General features: G+C 44.1%; 2 protein-coding genes across 11 annotated transcripts in view; one reads left to right on the top strand and one right to left on the bottom strand.

Annotated features, from left to right (window-relative positions):
* Positions 1-22384, top strand: part of FAM110A (family with sequence similarity 110 member A) — a 181308-nt gene that overhangs the window by 3976 nt on the left and 154948 nt on the right. For 6 of the 10 annotated variants that reach the window (XM_074211804.1, XM_074211802.1, XM_074211796.1 and 3 more), the window contains exon 2: positions 1771-1820. The gene's annotated coding sequence lies outside the window, so the exon portion shown is untranslated. Of the gene's footprint in view, positions 1-1770; positions 1821-11397; positions 11998-22384 lie in introns of those variants that run through there. The other 4 variants (XM_074211805.1, XM_074211803.1, XM_074211799.1 and 1 more) reach the window with 1 other exon arrangement.
* On the bottom strand, positions 6194-19175 carry SCRT2 (scratch family transcriptional repressor 2). The gene is made up of 2 exons (XM_074211814.1): positions 19034-19175; positions 6194-6960 (listed from the first exon to the last, which is right to left on the bottom strand). The coding sequence occupies exons 1-2, from the start codon at positions 19173-19175 to the stop codon at positions 6194-6196; spliced, it is 909 nt and encodes a 302-aa protein (XP_074067915.1).

Here is a 22384-nt window from a genome sequence, read left to right as displayed (position 1 = left end):
TGAATTGATTTGATCTCCTTGTTGGCCAAGGAACTCTCAAAAATCTTCTTCAGAACCACAATTTGAAAGTGTCAGTTCTGTGATGCTCAGTTTCCCTTATAGAACAACTCTCACATCTATACATTGGTATTGGAAAAAATCATAGCTTTGACCATACAGAGGTATACAACCATTTCAGTCATGTCCAACTCTTAGTAACCCCCATTTGGGATTTTCTTGGTAAACCACTTCAGCATCTTTGTTGTTGTTCATTTGTTCAGTCATGTCCAAATCTTTATGACCCTGTGAACTCTATAGAACTCTGTTGTCAAAGTGATGTCTTTACTTTTTTAGTATGCTTTCCAGTTGTGCCAAAGCTTTCCTTCCAAGGAGCAAGTGTCTTCTGATTATATGGCTGTCACTGTCTCCAGTGAATATAAAATCTGTTACCACTTCCATTTCTTCTCCCTTTATTTGTTAGAAAGTGATGAAACCAATTGTTGTGATCATAGTTTTTTTATGGTTATGCTTCAAACTAGCTTTTATATTCTTTTCTTACACCCTCATAAAGAGGTTTAATTATTTTCCATTTTCTGCCTTCAGAGTGATATTGTTTGCTTACCTGAAATTGTTAATATTTCTCCCACCAATATTAATTTAAGCTTTTGATTCATCCTGCCTTGCATTTCACATGATGTATTCTGCAAAAAGTTAAGTGAATAAGGTTGTACTCTTTTCCCAATCTTAAGTCCATCAGTTGTTCCAAATTCATTTCTAATTGTTGCTACTTAGCCACCTAGCTGCCCCCATAGAATTTTAAAGTTGGAATTTAGACAAACTGATGATTTTTTTCTCATCTGAATTGCAATAGCATGCATAATGGTCCGTATCCTATTTTGTTTTCAATTAACCAAAAAACATTCATTAAACACCTGATATATGTACTGGATACCAAGAGAAAAGTGAAAATCTAGTCCCTGCCCTCAGGGGGCATCTACTGGATGTCTTGCATTTTTAATGACCTCCTTAATTTGATTAGTTTAGTTATCCTAGTAATACACAAATTCCTTGGGTACCACTTAGATTAAAGTGTTGATCGGTTTAACTTACTCTTAAAGTCACAGTGTTTGACAAGATGACATACACATACTAGGTACTCAATAAATAAATTGATCCCTTTTTAATCAATTGGACCCACAACACCCAGAAATTTAAGAGAGATATGTCAAACTATATACTCAAATTCTGCATCTTCAACATTCAGCAACTACTTTGCAAAGACCTGAAGATGGTTGAATCAAACCTGTTTGGTCTGGCCCTGATACTTCTATTAGAGTTGCATAATTGTAATGAGTCAGCTGGGACACAGGAAAGTGATTAAAAAATTTTCATTCCTACAGACAATACACAATTTCAAAAACCTTGACACCTCTTAAACTGGATTTTTACAGTAGCCTTATCAATTTTTCTGCTTCTAATCTCTATTTTTCCAACCACTCATCATATTGTAGCTAAATTAACCATTCTAAAATACCACTTTCCTCAAATCACTTCCTCTGCTTTAAAAATAAAAAGGTGGCTTCCAATATCATAAAAACCCTTGAATTTTAGAGGTAGAAGCAATTTCATAAGTCATCTAGACTCAGTCCATTCTGGCTTGGCCCTAGCCTCCATTTTCAACCTCATCTTCCACTTTCCTTCCTTCACAAATCCTTCACTTTAACTACACTAGTTTAGTACATTCTTCAGATAAGCTTTGTTCATTCTCACTCCCAAATTTTTGTTTTTCAGGTTTCCTTAGAGTACCTCCTCATGACTACAAATCCCTCATTTTATAGAAGGTAAGTGATGCAGCTGTGGGGTTGTGGAAAGATTGGGAGTCAAGGCACCTGAGCTAGAATTCTGATTAGAATCTTAGCCTTTACTTACTACCTGTGTGACCTTGGATGATCCTTTTGCTAGTCTTCTGGTTCTCTGCCTATAAAATATGGAATTAGGTTAGATGCATATATCAAAGCATGTTATTTTCACTTTTTTGTTTTTTGTTTTTCCTATTTTCCTCCCTTTCATTCTGATTCTTCTTTTATAACATGATTATTGTGGAAATATAATTAATGTTTTATGAGTATAAGTATATATATATACATATATATATATATATATATATATATATATATATATATATATATTTTATCAGATTGCTTCCTGTCTTGAGGAGGTAGGGAGGGGTAGAAAACTTTGGAACTCAGAAATATTATAAAAGCAATTGTTGAAAACTATCATTTCATGTAATTGGAAAAAAGAATTCTATTAAGTAAAAAAAAGATTAGATGACATTTAAGTTCTTCTTCAATTCTAATCTATGATCCTTTGATCCCGTGTCAAGATGACACAGGATCAAAAGTAGGATTAGGACTCAGTCCAGGACATCATGACATAATAGAAAGAGCCCTAAGGACTGAGCCAGGAGAGACTCTGGGTTGAATCTCTGTCATCTTTGAAATTTTCTAGCTATATGACCATGAAAAAGTAACTTAATCTTTCTGAGCCTTAGTTTCTTCATCTACAAAAGGGGGAATAATAAGACCCAAAGTATCTACTTAAAAGGGTTGTTGCAACGATCAAAAGAATCTGTGTAAACCCTTTCTGCAACCTTAAAATGCTAAATAAAAGACAGCTACTGTGATAATATATGATATTGGTCTCTAATGATGACCTTTCTCTAAAGTGGACTTACTAAGGGTAGGGACAGTGTTTCGTATTCTTATCTGTTTATCTTACCATATAGGGTGCAAACTGTAGACTCCTAGAGATGCTTAGTGAGACTGATTCATCTTTTCTGCTTAAATCTTTTACTTTTTTCTTAGATAGCCAGACAAATGAAAAGAGAGAATGAAACCATGTATGCCTATCATTCAGAGCTCCTTAGGCGATGCAGGCAAGGGCTTCCTGCTCTATCCCCTTCCCAACCCTGTAGAGGGACCATTAGTTTTCTGCCTGAAGCTCAGAGAGACCCAAACTTAGCACCAATATCAAACTCTTGAGAAAAAAAAAAATTGTTTTTTTCCCAATAAAATAAAGTGTAATATACTACATAAAAGTTAGATTTCCCTCCTCAATTAGTAGTGCTTTGCATAGAGAAAAAGAATAAAGCATTTTTAATTTTAAAAATTCATTTTGTTTCCTTTTTTTTTTTTGGTGTCCTATTTTGTCTTTTTTTAATATGGCAGGAACCTCAGAAAACTGAACAGTGCTCCCTCTCTTTGTTGGATATTTAAGGGCCCCTAGACAGAAACCCCTCAGGAAATCAGATATTTTTTTAAAATTTTTATTTATTTAAGGCAATGGGGTTAAGTGACTAGTCCAAGGTCACACAACTAGGCACTTATTAAGTGTCTGAGGCCACATTTGAATTCAGGTCCTCCTGACTCCGGGGCCGTGCTCTGTCCACTGAGCCATCTAGCTTCCACCTAGCTGCCCCCTAGGAATTCAGATCTTACTAGCCCAATATCCTGGAGGTAGGAGGGCAGTTTCTTACAACCACGAAAAGTAAGAGTTGAAAGGATCTTAGAGACCGAGTCAGGCCTAACCTAACTCTGTAGGATCAAACAAGTTCAGAGAAGCATTTCATTTGTCTGAGATGAGAGCACGGGGGAGCTGTCCAGCAGGTCCTGAAGATACCTACCCCCCAACTACCAAAGGGGAGGTCAGGAAGGTTTTTTTCTATGTTCTCCCAGTGACCCAGTTTTGATCACTGAGGAGTGTTGCCCTTTGTCCATTCCTCGACGGTCCACTAAGACAGCACATTAAGCTCCGACTAAGTGGCTGAAGTTTCTTTATTATCCCTGAATTGCATTACAAGTAATACTGCCGGCGGGGGCGGGGCAAGAGGAGCCTTGAAGTAGGGGGCTCGCGCAGGGAAGGGATGGGGATGGGAGTGGGGAGCGCTAGGCGCTTGTACAAAATCTGGCCAAAAAGCCGAACATGCATGGAAAATTATTGCTGTTGGAAGTTCCTATTTACAATATAAACACACATTGGGAATCGATACTACAATACCCTCCTCCCCCCCTCCCCCGCCCAGCACCCCAGTGTCTCTCTCCTTACAGGGAAGGGCCTAGAACCATAGAATGTCAGAGTTGGAAAGGATAGTAAAGGCTGTCTAGTCCAACTCCCTCATTTTACAGATGAGGAAACTGAGACCCGAAGAGGTTATGTGACTTGCCTAAGGTCACACAGCAGAGAGCAGTGACTAGAACCCAGGTCAGTGGATACCCGGGGCTTTTTCCGATGCAGTCTGCTATAACATCCGAAAGAAAAAAATTTTGCAGTAACTCTGTGTCCCCCCCGCCCTACCTCCACCTCAGTACTTGACAGCTGAATCCTTACATTTGGGGAAGCCCACCCCCCTGTCCCGGTGAAGGGAAGAAATGAGTGGGGAACCCCCTTCCTCCTATCTGGATGTGAAGTTATTGCTGGGGGAAGGGTGTGGGACGGAGATGTGTGCTTAAAGCGGGGATCGAGGCCCATGCGCTAGGGAGGCGTGTGCGGCCCTGCAGGGGAGGGGGAAGAGGGCCCTGGGCGGGGCCGTGTGCTTGTGATACCTCTGCAGGCATGCAAAGGGTGTGGGCTCAGTGGCTCTAGAGAGGCACCGACCATTCTGCGCCGCCATCAGGGGAGGTAGGAGGCAGGATGTGAGGTCCTGGCTAGGGGCTGGCCCCTGGGTGGAGGGGGGTGTCTTGTGCCCCCCTCTCCTGGGAAAGTTGCATAGACTTGGAAGGCGGCCTCCTGCCTTTCATTTCAAAGGTATACGGGCTATAGGTGGGACGGATATGGGGTTGGGGAAGCTATGGCCTCTTCCCTTGACCCCAGGGATTGTCCCACCTTACCCGGGCTCTCTGGAGGCTCCGATTCCCTCCAGAAACATCATAAAAGAACAAATGTGAATTAGGACTTTTCATAGGTAGAGTTATCCTGGTGGGCTTCTTGAAGGAGTTGCAGTGGGGACCTGCCTCACAAACCCCTTCAGTCTTTCCCTTCCTCTGTCCAACGCTCTTCGAGCAAGGCAGGAATTGGGTGGGGGAAGGTGGGGGAGGAAGAATCTTGGAGTCTGCCAACCCCCTACAGAACAGGGGTGCGCTTGTCCACGGATCTTTTTTAGGGTAGACGCTGAGGTTGTATTGTAGATCATCTTCCCCCCAGTGACTCCTTCCTCAATTCATTCCATATTCCCTGGTGGGGGGCACAGAGCAGTGCCTTCCTTCCACCCCCGGTCAGATAGATCCTTAAGTCCTTTCAGTCAGTGCCTCACCTTATAAGAAGCCTTGCCAGTCCCCCCCAGTCCAGCTGGAGAGCCTCACCTTCCCAAAGAGAGATACTCCCCTTCCGGAGGGAACATACAGACATAAATAAATAAATAAATACAAATAAATACAAATAAATACAAATAAATAACTCTGACCCTACTCCAGGGAAACCCAGACCTCTCTCCTCTTCCCCCCAGGATCTGTCCTATTTCCGGGGTTGGGAAAGTGCTCAGAGAGGAAGGACGACAGAGCAGGGGACAGGAGTGTGAGGAAAGAGGACCCACAACTGGGGAAGGGAACCCGCCCTTTCCCTGAGCTGGTGGTGAGGCGAGCAGGAGGGAACAGCAGGTTCCCGAGCTCCCGTACCCCAGGGGCCCATTCTGCTCTGAGGTTCACATCCTGGGGCTGCCTGGGGGAAATGGGGGATGGCAGTAAGAAGAAGGTGGAAAAGGGGGAGTAGTAAAGAAGGAAGGGGGTGTCCGCTGAGGGGAGAACTCCTGGGGGTGGGGGGTGGGTCCTGGCTGGGAAAGGAAGGATGTAATCCAGGAGAGGGTTTGGGATTCGTGGGGACGGAGCTTCCGAGGTTCGGTTTGGGTGTAAGTGACCATGGGGAAGAAGACATGCGGTCCTTAAACTAGGCAATCCCTGGGTTGTAAAGGGAGAAGTAGGGCAGGGAGAGTTTGAGCCAGGCCTTGCAGGGGGCAATTTATGCGAATGGGAGAAGCTAGAGTGGGATGGGTGGAGGAGACGGCCGGATTATGCGGAGAGGTTAGAAGAGGTTAAGGGTGGAGAAAGGGCGGAGTGTGAACCCAACTGCAGTGGGACGGGAACTGGGCCTGGGCCGGGGCTGAGGAAGGGCTTTAGGAGAGGGGACGGGGCAGGGCCTGGCCAGAGAGGGCGGGGCTGAGTTAGTTGTCCAGAGAGGCGGCGGCGGCGGTGCAGGCATGCTCGGCGCCTTTGAAGCAGGCGGCTTCGCAGTGCTTGTTGAGGTAGGACTTGAGCGCGAAGGTCTTCTCGCACTGGCGGCACTTGTAGTGCTTGAAGGCCGAGTGCGTCTGCATGTGAGCTCTCAGGTTGGAGCGGTCGGCGAAGGCCTTGCCGCAGTGCGAGCATCCGAAGGGCTTCTCCCCGGTGTGCGAGCGCATGTGGCCCTGCAGCAGCCAGGGCCGGGAGAAGGCCTTGCCGCAGACGCCGCACTTGTGGCGCAAGTTGTGCGTGAGCACGTGCATGGCCAGGGCTGGCATGGACACATAGGCCTTGCCACACGTGGGGCACTTGCGCGCCAGCTTGCTGTCCAGGCTGCGGTGCGTCTGCTTGTGCCTGCTCAGGTTGGACGACGTGGCGTACGTCTTGCCGCACTCACCGCACGAGTGTCGGTGCCCTCCGCTCCCGCCCCCAGTTCCCCCGGGCCCGGTCCCGCTCCCCGCCCCCCGGGCATCCCCAGTCCCGCGCCTCCGGGATCGCCCATCCGAGATGAAGAAGGCATCCATGGAGTAGCTGTCCGTCACCGCGGCCTCCCCTCGGAAGTAGCGCGCCGACAGGCTGGACTGCGGGCTCTCGGGGTCGCTGTACTCCTCAGTCGCCGGTGGGTACGCGGCTTCCGACGGTGCCAGTTCCAGCCCTGGCTTCTTTTCGCTGTCATAGCTGGGGGGCGGAAGGCAGTGTGGAGCGTAACCTGGTGGGGCAGGTAGACACAAAAGGAAGAGTTAGGCTGTACCCTCCAGGGGGAGGGGGGGGGGGAGGGACAGGAACCAATCCTCAAACGACTTACCCCAGACCCCCAGCACAAGTCTGTGCACATAGAAGGTGCTAATGAAGGCCCCTCTCCAGGAATCCTTCCAGAATTATTCCCACCATACTCTTTAGACCCATCACCTCTTTCTGGACTTTGTATTTACTCCCTGCTATGCTGTACGGGCAGCGATGGTTAGAGTATTTGGCCTAAAGTCAGCAAGAAACATATTCCTGAGTTCAAATCTGGTCTCAGACACTAACCAGTGGGGTGACCTTAGGCAAATCACTTAACCCTGTTTACCTGGGTTTCCTCATCTATAAAAATGAGATGGAGAGGAAATGACAAATCACCTTGCCAAAAAAAACCCCTCAAATGTGGGGTGGCTAGGTGGCACAGTGGATAGAGCACCTACCCTGGAGTCAGGAGGACCTAAGTTCAAATTTAGCCTCAGACAATAATTACCTAGCTGTGTGGCCTTGGGAAAGCCACTTAACCCCATTTGCCTTGCAAAAACCTAAAAACAAAAAACCTCAAATGGGGTCATCAGTACCTGAATTGCTAAACTAACTGTGATACATCAATTTAATGGAATATTATTGCTCCATAAGAACAAGTAATATGAAGAGTTTGGAGAACGATGAGATTTGAGCTGATGCAGTGAAGAACTCAGAGCCAGTAAAACAGTATATCCTATCTTTACAGTAATGTGAATGAAAAAATATAAAAAATCTGAAAGTGGTTATGTGATTTGTTCTATGTAGTTGTAATGATCAAAGTTAACTCAAGAGATTAAAAAAAATAAAATTATTGCCTTCCCTTCTTTGAAAAAGTGGAGGACTATAGGTTTGGACAATTATACCTGTCCTTAAAATTAATTGGTGCTTAGGTTGGTTTACTGAACTACTTGTTTTTCTCTTTTTAATTTGTGTTACAAGGGAATGGCTCTTTGAGTACTGGGGGGGGGGGGAGTGGGATATATTTAGAAATGAGGATGTAAGAACAAAATATATCAAAATTAAAGAAATTTAAAGGAGTAGCAGAAAACTCTATGACTTCTATATTCCAAGTAACCCTCCATAAGCTTTCATGTTATATTTTAAGGTTCTGTCTCTAACAATCCATGTTCTAAATTCAACAGGATTTCAAAGTGGGTAAGACTTTAGAGATTCTAAACCTCTCTTTTATATGGATGAGGGAAATGACTCTCTATGAGGTTAACAAATTTGCCCAAGATCACATATAGCACATAAAGGATTCAAACCTTAGTCCTCTGATTCCAATGCCAGTGTCCTTTCCTCCATACAGAACTGATGTCCTCTCTTTATAGTTCTAACATGATTTGTTCTATGATCCCTTCTAGGGCTGATATTCTGAATTCTTGTGGGGTGAGTACTAATAGTGGCTTCTGTGGGATCATATGGAATAAAAAGAAATCCTTAGTTTGCTCTCAGGAGTTTAAATTCCTAGGTTGGTAGTCAGAAGCTTAAGTAGCCCTGAATTCAGATCTTCCTAGACTCTCAGCTCCCCTTTCCTGCTCCTGAGACCTGAATTTTCCACTTAAAACAGCACCACCACCTCCCCAGATGATAATGAGGTACTGCTCTTGGTGTCAGTTTCTCAGTTTCCAAGAGTCCAGAGGGTAACAGCTCAGTCCCCTTCTGTTCCCTCCCCCTGGAGAGGCCCCCTTGAGCAGGATCTTTCCCCCCCTCTTTCTTTGAGGGAGTGAGGTCACACCATTAAGTGAAGGGTAAGGATGAAAAGGGGGGAAATCGCTAAGATTGCAAAGGCAGGCAGCTGTTGGCAGCCTAGAACAGAAATGCTGAGGGGATGGAGGAATGAATGGGGTGATTAGCACTAGAATGAATCAGCAGAGGAAGGGGGGGCAGCTGGGGATAGCATCAGGGCTGGGAGCCAGGACACCTGGGTCTTGTGTTTCTATCTACCTCCTAGAGTGTAGCCTCCAAGACTCCTGAAGGCTGGGCAATCCTCCCTTAGGATTCATTTTATTTATCCCTGTCTCTAGGCAGGTCTGCATTCAAGCCCCAAATGAAAGCCTCCAGGATCCTTTCTGAAAACTGTTTCATCTTAGGTTGTTTCTTTGCTGTGTGACCTTGGGGAAGCCACTTAATTTCTTTGTGCCTCAGTTTCTCCTGGGGAAGTGATTTTGAACCTGAGTTTGGATACTGACATCTTAGAAATCTCTTTATCTTCATCCTGGTATCAATCCAATGTAACAAATATTAAGTACTTTGCCAGGCCTACAAAATAGTAATTTTAAGGTACTTCCAATCTTTTGGGGGGTAGGAGGAATATAAAATAGATATCATCTTGAATTTTTTGAGCCCTTATGGACCCCACTGATTTAAAAAGTAAAATTGTATTAATAGATAATAATGCCTCCTGGCGCTTGTATAACACTTGCTGTGCAAAGCATTTTTACCTCTTAATGCCATCTGATTCTTATACCATCCCTTGGAGGGAAGCAAAAATTATTATCCTCATTTTATTGAGTCTCAGAGACACAAAGTTACTTGCCTGAGGTCATGCAGTGGCTTTTAGAATCATAGTATGAAATGGACTTTCAAGACTAGATAGCTAAGTTTAGATCTTTTTACAGAGGTGAAAACAGGAATGGAAAGGATGAAGGACCAGTCCAGAGTCATATAGTGATTTAATGACAAGGCTGGGAATAGAATTCAGATCTTCTTCCTACCTCAGGGCTCTTTATTTTTTTAGGTGTATTATGCAGATCTGTGAAGGAATCTCTTTAGAGTTGGGGAATTGTCCTAGAGTTGGAACAAGGGTGAGGGGTCAACATTTTTTGACTCCTGATTCCATGGTGCTTAGTATATGTTTATTAGATTGGATACTTTTAAGGTTTGCAAAGTTCTTCCTTCACAATAGCTCTGTGTCATAAGGAACATGTCTTATTTAGTCTCATTTGACAGAAGAAGAAACTGAGGAGCAGAGATAGGAAATAATTTCTAATCTCACAGAGTATGAGAAATGGATTTGAGAACCAGCTCTTCTCATCTAAGACTGGTGCTCTCAGACTAGTGAATGACTAAATATACTTTCTGTTGACTGAGTAATAGTTCCCATATATACTTTTCAAATGCATACAGTTGTGATTAGTAGAATACAAATTCATTTATAAGTATTACTGAATTTATAGATTTTCACCATTTTTAGTGCAAATAATCAATTTTTTGATGTAAAAAAGGATTTAGAAACTTGAAGAGATTGGAAACTACTTTGTGGTGCTGTACAGCCTCTCAAGTTGACTCCTCTAGCTGCCTCCTATAAAGTGGTTCCCTGTCTTGCCCTAAAACCCTAGTCTCTCACCCTCCTCTAGTCCAGCTCTTTCAGTTGCTCCATTGCCCTCTTATGGTGGTCTCTGGGTACTGTAGTTTTCTGACTTCTATCCCTTGGAATTATCTGCCTCAGACAGAAATAAGGCAGAGCAGGTCAAACTACTTAACAAGGGGAAAGGAATTGACCAAAACTTAGGACCAGTAGGGAATATGCTTGGTAGGAACCCTGCCCTTAGGGTTGGGGTGACAGTATATTCTAAGCTGCTGCTTCCATTAATTCTCAGTATAATCCTAATTCTGCATCTATCATCCTATTTTATCTAACATCATAGATCTATATCCTGCCCTCCATCCTCTGTTCCAACACCTTCCCTGCTACTCCCCAACTATGCTAGGATCATAACAGCAATATCTAGGTTGGGTTTACCTCTTTCTGCTTCTTTAGATCTTCCTGAAGACTTCTGCAAACTAAAGCTATGGTATGGTAGGCAGGGCTGAGCCAGCTGAGATTCACTGAACAAAGTGCATTATTATGTGTGTGTTGGACCACTATTGTATTGTGTTCTCTCCCCCCCATCCTAGCCCTACACCTACCTGAGGTTTCTATCACAGGGACCATTCTCATAGTACTTTCATTGATGTGCTGGGCACCTGCAGGATCTCTTAAAAATGAATTGGTAGGGACTTTAAGTGCCATTCCTTCCCATGGTCTTTTCAACCTTTGAAAGACTAAAAGCACACTAATACAAGATTCTATTTAAATTATACTTTATGGGTTACAAAGCACTTTTCTCACAAAGTCTTAAAAAATAAAAAAAAAATGATTCTATTTTGCAGAGTTGGAAACCAAGGTTTAGAAATCAGAAGTGATTTGCTTAAGATAATATAGTTCTTTACTTGAAGATCCTTGACTCCAAGTCATGACTGTTTTCATTGCACCAAAACAGTTAGACAGGCTCTTAGGAAACAATCCTTGCATTTTGCAGAGGTTAAAAATTAAGGCCTAGAAAAAGGCAGTAACTCACTCAAAGTCAGACAGTAAACCAGTATTTGGATTGAAATTTGAATTTAAGGCTTCTGATTCCCAGTTCAGTGTATTTTCATTGCTACCATACTAACTCATTTACTCTTAAATTTGGGGGGAATTTGTCAAAAACTCAAGGCTTTTTCAAAAACAACATAAGCCTCCCTGTAAAGGATCCCAGGGAAGTGCTAGGTGGAAGGCTGGCCCTTTTTGATGAGCCCCTTGGCCCTGTCCAGTGGCAGGCAGTGATGTTGAGTGGGTATATTTAGAGCACTTTGGCTCACTGTGCTGGGGCCTCAAGCCTCAAATTGTCTCTAGCCAACTGAGCAGAAGGCTGGGTCTGTCAGCAGCAACTGGAGATAAAAATAGCCCATTCCGCGCCTGCGTGCCCAGCCCTGGGACAGGGCTTGGCGTTTTTTCCCCTCTTATTATTATTTATTTGAGTAGTTCCTAGGCATTTACCCAAAAATACCACCCACAACTGGGGGCCACATTCTCAAAGGGGCTTCCTATGGTGGCAGGAATAATCATGAGTCTGGAGAAGAAATTGGAGACCACCTGGCTTGGATGACATGGGGGGACAGAATGAGAAGATAAGCCCCTAAAACACTGAGACTTAAGCAAGAAGGGAAATTGCAGGTCAGGAAATTTATTATTTCATTATGAAAATGTAAAAGTGTTTAGTGATAGTTAAATTTTTTAATTAATTTTTTTTATTTTTTATTAAATACTTGTTTTATCTCACCTTTATTTTTTCAACATATCTCTCCCTACCTTCCCTACTCATTGAACCATCTCATAACAAACAATAATAGAAAGGAAGAGAAGGGAACAAAAATCATTTCAGTAAAATGAATGAATTCATCATGCAATGTTTCACATCCATCTTTCCTCATGAGGTTCATTTTCTTACCTCTTCTTTGGGACAAACTTGATAATGATAATTACACAATGTTCAGTTTACTTTTTAAAAGATTAATTAGTTTAATGGATTAATATTGTAGGTGAGAAAATTAAGACCCAGAAGAATTTAAGTAGCTTTCTACAGGTGATATATATATATAGCAATTAGCAGCGCTGGGATTTGAACCCAATTCTGACTCCAAATTTTCTGTTCTTTCTGACATAGAACCACGAAAACAATGGAAATGGGGGAAAGTACTATATTTGTAGTCAGGGGACCTGGCTAAGAAATCTTCATTTTGCTGCTTAGTTACTGTGACTTGGGCAAATCACTTAACCTCTAAACCTTAGTTTCTTTTGTAGAAAGGTGGGGCTTGAGCTAGATGGTCTCTGAAGTCCCTTCCAACTCTGCATCCTGTAATCCCTTGATTGATTTGATCAGATTGAGACCCTGGAGATTATGAATTGATGGGAAGAGAGATGGGAAGGGCAAATGGGAAGACTTAATAAGTGTCTACAATGAACCTTGGTCCCCTTCTCCCTTACCTATTCCCATCTTTATAATTAGTAACTCACATTTTAGTAACACTTCAGTTTATCTCATAGCAACCCTGTGAGATAGGAACTACAAGTGCTTTTAATTCCATTGAACAGAGGAGAAAGTAGTCTCGGAGGGGAAGTGACTTGTTGAAATTTAGTCACTGTCAGAACTAGGATTTAAATTTGGGTCTCCTGAATTCAATCTGCCCCTTATTCTCTCTCTTCTTTCTCTTTTCTCCTTTTTCTCCTTGCTCTTCCATTCTCTTTTCCTCCCTTCCCCCTTCCTTGATCTTACCTCAAATCAGAGTAATTTTGGAAATTCTCAATTATGCCATAATATCAGGAAATATTTTCAGTAGCTTGACAATAGGGGAATATGAGAGAGTTTGAGATTGGAAAGGATCTTGGAAATTAATTCAACTTTCATATTTGATAGAGGACAAATTCAAACCTAGAATTTAGCTTGCTCTTCTCCTAGTTTAGTATTGAAAGTGACTACAGTGAGGTGTGTTTCTGTGTGTGTGTTTGTGTGTGTGTGTGTGTGTGTGTGTGTGTGTGTGTGTGTGTGTTTACAGTAGGGAGGAGAATAAAAGAAGGGCAAGGCCAGAAAACATCAGATTCAGATTTTCTGCAGCACTAGGTCTACTGTGTTACCTTGAGCACACACCCAACCTTTTCCTTTTTTTGACAAGTGTCTTGGAGTTCTCTGTCCATAGAGAGACTATCTTAGGGTGACTTGTGACTCGTCTGATGCTTCATCCAGAGACACCTAGCAGGCTCTCAGGCTCTGGACTAAAATAATTTCCTATCAGTATCTGTGGCGCCATCCTGAGTAGGAGTCGAGGAGGGTTCAGCCTGTTGATGTAATGTGGTCAAATAGATAAGAGTATGGGCAAGAGTTGGAGAACTCCCTTTGACACTGGGGGATTGTTAATGTATCCCATGGAGGGGAGAGAAATATGTTATTGCTTCAGCATTGATCCTTCCTCATCCCTATTCAGGCTTGTTTTTTTTGAGGAGCTGAGATTTATGAACTGCAGTTTTGTTTTGTTTTGTTTTAAAGGGGTGGGAGTTCCCAGTTTGGGGGCAGGATAAAAAATGTAGAGTGTTTTGTTCCAGTGTTTCTGGTGCTTGTGGGGAGGCCTCTTGGAGAAACAGGAAACATCAACTTTTTGAAGTCTGAATTGCTTGGGGGGCAGATGGTTGTGGAATTCCTTGGCTAAGTCTTATACTTACAGGCATCAACTCCTTTCACACACATACTTCCTGGCACTGGGGGAAGTGATGGAGGGGTTGGTTTTGATTCTCCAAGAGATAGTGAACCAATATCTCAGTCAGCTAAAAAGAGATAGTAGGGGTGGCTAGGTGGCACAGTGAATAGAGCACCGGCCTTGGAGTCAGGAGTACCTGGGTTCAAATCTGACCTCAGACACTTAATAATTACCTAGCCTTGTGGCCTTGGGCAAGCCAGTTAACCCCATTGCCTTGAAAAATCTAAAAAAAAAAAAACAAAAGAGAGATAGTATATATAAAGGAGGGGGGTGGCAGGAAAGAGAGAGAGAGCGAGTCTAAATTCTTTCCTCTGAATTAAATACTTGCATCACCTTCCCCAGCCCTACCTGAAAGATTTTGGGATTTGCGGTGAGTAAACTTTATTCATTAGGACTGGAAGAAGTCTCAGAAACCATGGACTCAACTACCCCCAAACTGAGGTCCAGAGAGGGTGAGTGTTGTAGAACTATTGTGGGGTTCAAATGAGATTTTGGACATGAAAAGAAAGGGGTGGGCAGCTAGGTGGCACAGTGGATAAAGCACTGGCCCTGGAGTCAGAGTACCTGGGTTCAAATCCGAGCTCAGACACTTAATAATTACCTAGCTGTGTGGCCTTGGGCAAGCCACTTAACCCTATTTGCCTTGCAAAATCCTAAGAAAGAAAGAAAGAAAGAAAGAAAGAAAGAAAGAAAGAAAGAAAAAAAGAAAGAAAGAAAGAAAGAAAAAAAGAAAGAAAGAAAGAAAGAAAGAAAGAAAGAAAGAAAGGGGGAGGGGGAGAGAGGAGAGAGAGAAAGAGAATTAGAGAAACATTGACTCTAAGTTGGAAAGAACCACAGCAGGAGGCAGCATGATATAGATGTAAAAAACTTTGCAAATCTAAAGCTTCATAAGTGCTAACTATGTTATCATTATTATTATTAAGCTTAGTGGAAAGAGCTCTGTCTCTGGAATCAGAGTTCCTGGATTCAGTTGTAAACTGTTTCACTTTGTGACTTTGAGGATTTACTTTACTGCTTTGGGCTTCAGTCTTTTTCTCAGTAAAACAAGAAGGAAGAGAAATCAAATGACCTCTGAAATCTTTTCCAGTGCTGATACTCTGAGATTTAAGAAGAATCATCTAGTAAGAAGGACAAACTGAAAGAGAATGAAAAAGATGCCCTTGGAAGACAGTTAGAAAGAGATAGATATGTAGTGAGATAGACAGGTGGACACAAGAAGATAGAGCTATTAAATGAGACAAAGAACAAGTGTGGTGTCTGTGTCTGTCTGTCTGTGTCTTTGTGTGTGAGGAATGGGAGCTTAAGAAGGAGGAATGTGGTGGCTAGAGTGAGAAAGAGTGAGAAAGGGAGCTGAGGTAGGGAAGGTGAGAGAAACTCTCACATATAGTTCTTCCCAGTTCATAATGAAGGAAAGCCCCAAAGATCCTGGGATCTGAATATTTGCTTCTCATGAGCAGGAGGTTTAAGATCCTGAAATCTGGATTGCTGAACCTTAGTCTAAATTTTCCTTCCTCTAACTTAAATATTGTCTCACATTATTGATAGGGGAAACTGAGGTCCAGAGAGGCTGTTTTGAGTGTGGGGTTCAAATAAAAACTAAATCTCCAAAAAGATGTGAGATTTTTATGATTATGGACAAATTAGTCTTCCCCTTATTTCCAAACCCCAACTATTATCAGGGGACTGGAATATGACTCCATTAATCTGGGTAGCCTCTGAGGGTCTCTTATCTTCCTTTCCCTTGCAGGCTCCTAGCCTCCTCTTCTTTCCCTTTGGGGGTGCTTTAGTTCAGTCTTTGTTCCTCTGTCCATGCCCCCTCCTCACTGTGGCATGTCTCTCCCTCCCCCTCCCCTTCTCCCTTTGACCCTTCCTGTAGCTCCCCCCCCCCCCCCAACTCCTCCACCCCAGCCTGGTTGAGTGGCTGCAAAATGCAGGCAGTCCTTGTAAGAGGATCTTTCTAATAACTGGAACTGTCTGCAGCCCCAGGGCTCCTCCTCCCCCCCTTCCCTCTTCTATCCTCCCTCCTCCTTTCTTCCCTCCCCTCTCCTCCCCTCTCTTCTCCTCTCTTTCTCCTTGTTTACACAGCACAGTCACACACGCTGGGAGAGAAAGCGCTCAGCTCAGCAATTTTTCACACTTCCCTCAAACGTTCAGCAAGGTTATTTCCGGGAGATTGGAGAAAACAGGCGCCCACCCACCAGTCCTAGCCTTCTAGAATCCCACCCTCTTCCCTGAAGGTCCCAGGGGCAGAATCACTTCCCCTATCAATTACCCCTCCCCCACAGGTGGCATCCAATGACTCATAGGTCTCCAGTTTTATTTGCCCCGTTATGCCCAAGTATATTAATGTTTGGAGATGCTGGCTTGTAGAATCACCTCTTGAAGGCATTATGGTTCAGTCTACACTAGCTATACACTCAGATAAGGTAGAATTGAGTTTTGTCAGCAAGGTGGTCATCCTGCAAATACCAAGTTCTCTCTGGCTTGAGTGAAATGTCCAACCTTGAGCACTGGTCCCTGGCTGCCAGGGTAGTAATAAATTTTAGATCTCTGGAAGCCCTTTTCCTCCTAAGGCTCTTCCTTCTAGTTCTGACCCTAGCCTGCACAATCCTGTGCCTCCAGTAGTTTCTGGAGGGTAAAGAGTTCATATCCTTTCTAGAGTTTGTTTTTTCTACTTTGAGAAAGTCAGAAAGGGACAAGCTTAGGACAACAGAGGTGGGGGGTCTCTGTCTGACTGTATCTTTTCTTCTGATTTTGCTTGCCTCCCCCCACCCTAACTCCAATTTCCTAGTTGCCTATGGGATTCTTTTTGGGGTACCTTCCTACTACCTTTGACTTATTCCAAGTCTAAAATATCTCCCTTTCATCTCCCTTAATCATGAACAAATGGAAAAAAAAACATAGTGGTTTATGGCCTCAGTTTCCCTAATGTAAAATGAGAACATTTAACTAAATGATCTATAGAATCCTATCTAGCTCTAACAATCTGTTTGTTCTATGTTCTAAGGGCTCTTCCTGGTCTATTATTCTATGATTATGTGATTCTCTACTCTCTGTTCCCAGGGGAGAGAAAAATGTACAGGGAGGGGGAATTGTGGGGGAGGAGATCCAGGCCAAAGGGCTTTGTTCTGCTCCAGTGTTTGATGAGGGGTGGAGAGGAGACAATTCAGATATAGAAGGTGCTTCAACTTCCCCTTCTCTTGGGAATTGTTCAGGGGAATGGAAAATAAGATTACTTTAGAGAAAAAGATGCTCTCTGGCAAAATCTTGCTTCTCTTCCTCCACCTTCAGTCTTTTCAGACCAATATGAACAGAAGCTGAAGAGAGCTGGCAGAGGAACCTTCCTCATCCCCTTTCATCAGTTATCCACCTTAGATGTTTCTGTTTTTTACCCTGAATCTTCCCAGAAGAATTTGTGCTTTGACCAGAAAAGGACTGATCCTAACAAGAGGAAATGTGTGTTTGGGTGGGGAGGAGGGGGAATTTCAGGTCTAGGCAGGGGTCCTGCTTTTGCTACTAACTTCTTTGACCTTGGATAGGTCAGAGTGTTCATCTCCTATTAATTTTGTCTATCTAGTCTGGGAGACTGAAGGAATGTAGGTGATTTAGGATTATTGAAGGAACCAGGTTATCTTGACTCAGTGGTGCCATTTTGCTCTTTCTCCCCCACCTTCCTGTTTTTCTATTCTCCATTATTCCTCCAACCCCCCCCCCCAGCTCTTTCTTTTCTTCTTTGCTTTTTCCCTCTTCCCTGGTTACACACACACACACACACACACACACACACACACACACACACACAAACACACAGAGTCCGGAAGCCGATGTCACCAGCTGATGCCAGACCTTTCCCTGCCAAAGTGATGTCTCCTCCCTGTGCACCTGCCCAGTAGGGGTTCACCAAAGGAAAACCTTTTGTCATTTCTGATTCTTGGAGAGGGCCCTAGGGAAAGACCAGCTTTCTTTTACTCTTTCAGAAGTCTTATCCTCTTAACCCCCTTCCATTGAATCTCTTCACTCATACCCTTTAACAAATCCCATTTCCTTGCACAAACTCACCCTAAGAAGACCCAGATGATGGTTCAGGAGGGATTAGAAGCAGGAAAAGGAAGGAGAGACAATTCAAGGTTTATCCCCCCCCCCCCATTCAAGCTTGCTTAATTCAGAGATTTGTAGCTATTTCCCTGGTTAAACCCTTTGAATAAAACCTCTTCTGGCTGGGTCCATGACAAGATCTTGCCTTCTGGATGCATATGGCTGAGGGTAACAAAAGCTCACAAGGAGGGGGTGGTGGTGAGGGAGCTGGTTTTGCACCTGATCCTGTCTAGGCTGAAAATTCTTAGAGTTAGGAAAGGGAGAGAAATGATTTTCCTTCATCTCAGACTCTACTTTGCAGAAGACCCAAATAGAGGTCAGAATCTTCAGCCAGCTGTCACTACTGACCATCAGGCTTTATGCCACATGAGCTGTGTGTGGGCAGGGTCACTTAACTACAACTATAGTTGATCACAAAGCCAAGATTGACCCCCTGACTCTGACTTGGGTCACCCCAGGATCAGCACCTCTAATAAGTGAAAGAGACTCCATACTTCCAGCTATATTTGTGTCCACTCAGGGGTCCACGGGTTTCTCCCTTTCCTCATTCCTCAGCCCAGCCTAGTCCAGGGATGCAACTTTCAAAGTCTGAGAGCATGGCCCAGGGCGGACGCCCAAACGACTTTTCCCTTTGTATTGACTCTGTTCTCGTCTGCTTAGCGCTCTTCTTTTCCCACTGTGACCCTCCTGGGAGTTGGCGGATGTGTGTAGAGTATCCTCAGTGGGGAGGGGGGCGGGGGGGAGGGTTCTCCAGATTTGGGTGAAAGGGAGGGTCAGAATCTCCCTTCCCGATTCTCCAGCTCCAGGACTTGCACCCCCCCCAGCCTCCGCCATATCCCCTTCCCCCTTCCCGAGGCCCCACTCACCGCTGTCCCCGGTGGGGCCGGCTGCCCCCCTGGAGCCCGGCAGCACATATGCGGATCCCAGGGGGTGGTAGCTGGGAGCTGGGACGCTGCTACACTGGAAGGCATCTGCTTTGATCTTCTTCACCAAGAAGGAGCGGGGCATGGTGCTGTGCTGAGCCGGAGCCGGAGCCGGCCCGGCGGGGAACTTCAGCGGGGCCTTGGGAGGGGAGGGGGGAAAGCTTGGGGGCACGGGGGCTGTAGGCTGAAGGGAAGTGGACGCTGTTGCCTTCCAGAGCGGGCTCTTCAGCACTGGACAGCTCCCTGCACTACCCGCATGCGGTCCCTAGGCAGCGAGGCAGGGAGGGCCCGGGCGGAAAGGAGGGGAGGGGAGGGGAGGGGAGGCGGCGCTGCCTGGCACACTCGCTGAGCTCAGCAGTCCGGCTGCCGGCTTTATATGGGACGTAGGCTGGAGATCAGGTGGTCCTCTCGCAATGGAACTGTTTAGCTCTCTAATCCATCAAATGTCCCTCAGGACAATCATTCACATTCCCCATGAACCGGCTGCTCGGGCAGGCAGGGTGGAGAGCAGAGCGGAGCAGAGCAGAGAGAGCAGGCGAGCTGGGGGAGAGGGAGGCACAGAGCAAGCAGAGGCAGGAGCAGAGAAAGTGAGGGAGGGAGAGAGAGAGACCGAGAGAGAAAGACCCCGACATACACAGAGAGAGGAATAAAAAGACAAGGGGAAACAGACTGAGAGCTCAAGAACAAGAATGGGGTAGTGGGTGGAGGAGAGAGGAAGAGATGAAGAGAAAGACTAGAAAAGACAGAGACACCCAGAGACAAAGAGGAAGGCAAAGAGACAGAGAAATACAAAGCTCAAGAATAAGAAAAGGGGACGGGGAGAGATGGAGAGAAAGGCAAGGAGAGACAGAGACACCTAGAGAGCAAGAATAAAGAAAGAGGAAGATGAGAGAAAGACAAGGAGACACACATAGGGAGACTCGGGATGGAGGAGGGAAAAAAAAAGAATGAACAGGAAGAAAAAATAAAATAAAGAAAAAGAAGTATGAGGAAAGAAAAACAGAGGACTAGCTGGCAAGAGTAGAGAAAATATAGAAGGGGAATTGGAGAGAGAAGGAGGGAAAGATTCAAAGGGGAAGGGGCAGAGAGAAAGATGAGGGACATAAAGGAGAAAGAGGAAGAAGGAGGCCTGAGGAGAAGGGAGGGGGAGAGAAGGGGAGAGGAATAGAAGGAAGAAACAGTGAGATCACCCACTGCCCATCTGCTTTAAATTGCTTCTTCCTCTCTGGCTTTCTTGTTTCCCAAATCATGGAACAGACAGGGTAGTGGCCAGAGCAGTGCCTTAAAGAAAAAGATGCCAGTCCCTCTCCCTCTTCTCTAGTGGGGTTGTGCTTAATACTACCAACCAGGTCAGTTTAAGACAGAACTTTCTTTGGCCAGGGAAATGGGGTTGGAAAATGGGGAAGTAAAGGTAAAAGGATTAAAATACATTGCTTCCCCTCCCCCCCCCACACTTCCAACAGAGACAGGGAAGCAGTTATTCAAGAGATTCCAATCATTCCTGTTCAGAAATAAAATAATTTATTTTCCTGCTGTGTGTGTGTGTGTGGGGGCATTGGTTCTGACACTTACTCAGTTCTATCTTTCCCTGAAGCAGGGGATAGACAATAGAGACACACGTGCATCAGGAATAGACAGAAATCTTGGTAGAAAAAGCTTGATCATGAGTGAGCAAACTCTCTGGGCAGGAGAGTTTCCTTTGTTTATTGGTGGCTAAGCATGAGCTAGAAGAGCCCATGGATGATTGGGACAAGGTCCTTGTGGTAGGTAAGGGGAATAGCTCTTCTGGATTTTGGCCCAGTAGGATAACTGGACCATATGTCAAGGGAGTTGTGGGCAGACATTGTTTCTCTGTGAAGAAACCATCCCTTGAGGCTAAGACCCAAGAGAATTTTAAATCTAGAAGCTTTGTCCAATATTTGTTCAGTGGGATAGTGCATGTGATATCAAGTTCACAGTTCTCATTGGCTAGGTGGTGGTTTTCCCTTGCCATTTGGGTCTGAAGACAACCTATCAAAACCTGTATTCCAAATCTGACTGACTACTTTTAATCTCCTTTTTTCTGTGCTCTCCACCTTATTCTTCTCTAATTCACCTTTCCAAATACCCTCAAATTTTATGTGTGGTATGTAGTTCCTAAGTAACCAGCATGCAGCATCAGGGACATCGCCATTTCCTCTAATGGAACTCATGGAAGGTTGAATGGGGCTTGTTCCAGTTGTATGCTATAAGACTGGACTTCCTCTGAACCCCAGTAAATCTCCCTAAGCATTATTTGTCTACATTTGTAAAATGAAAGAAAGGAATAATAACAGACATTTCTGTCATAGCGTTTTAAATTTTGCAAAACCTTTTATGTTCATTACTTCATTTGATGCTCACAACAACTATGTGAGGAGGTGGCAAGTTTCATTTATTCCCATTTTCCACATCACAAAATTTACTAAGTTTAAATGGCCAATAATAAGTGGTAGAGTAGAATACTTAGGTTATACAGTGGATAAAGCACTGGCCTTGGAATCAGGAACACAGGAGTTCAAATCCAGCCTTTGACACTTACTAGCTGTGTGACCTTGGGGCAAGTCACTTAATTCTAATTGCTTTGCATCCAGGGCCATCTCCAGTGGTCCTGATTCATATCTGACAACTGGACCCAGATGTCTCTGGAGGAGAAAGTGAGTCTGGTACTTAGCACAGCACCCTCTTACTCAAATCCAGTTCATGTGCTTGTCGTAGCATTGTCTCCCTCATGTAGTGGTTTTCTTTAAAAATGAAGGACAAACATTATAAGTAGTAGAGCTGAACTCTAAACTATGTCTTGTAAGAAATGCTAACTTACCATTGCTTGAATCCTTCCTGTCATAGAGAAGGTCTGGACTCAATTTTCAGTAAATACAGTAATGCTCTTAAGGAGACTAGTGCAAAGATTTCTGGGCTGGGGATCAAAAGAACTAGGTTTAAGTCCCTAGCCTGATAGTTACTTCTCAGTTATATCACCTTGGGAAAATTGATTTCTCATTTTAGGCCTCTCAAATTCTCTAGCTGTAAGCAAGAGTGTTAAGTCTAGAATGATGTCTCTAAAACTATTCTATTGAGCTCTGTTCCAATGGTAACAATGGTTCTTATGGAAATTCAATGCCAAGGATTTTTCCTCTCTGAAACATTAGAATTGAAACCACAGATGTACCAAAAATACTTATTACATTAAGTAATCTTCCAGTATGAAAATAGGCTTAATTTTCTCTATTTTGCTAAAAAAAAAATCCCTCCAACTCTCCTTGCATGTATGGCTTT

The sequence above is a fragment of the Macrotis lagotis genome, chromosome 1 (genome assembly GCF_037893015.1).
Source record: "Macrotis lagotis isolate mMagLag1 chromosome 1, bilby.v1.9.chrom.fasta, whole genome shotgun sequence".
NCBI classification, from domain to species: domain Eukaryota; kingdom Metazoa; phylum Chordata; class Mammalia; order Peramelemorphia; family Peramelidae; genus Macrotis; species Macrotis lagotis.
Note: the sequence above shows the minus strand (reverse complement) of the source record. Positions and strands in the feature narration are given on the sequence as shown.

Bases quoted from the DNA above. Each gene is read 5' to 3' on its own strand.
- SCRT2 (XM_074211814.1), bottom strand. From the start codon at position 19,175: ATGCCCCGCTCCTTCTTGGTGAAGAAGATCAAAGCAGATGCCTTCCAG. The intron at 6,961-19,033 runs GTGAGTGGGGCC...CTGCCCCACCAG, and splicing joins CGGCCCCACCGGGGACAGCG to GTTACGCTCCACACTGCCTT.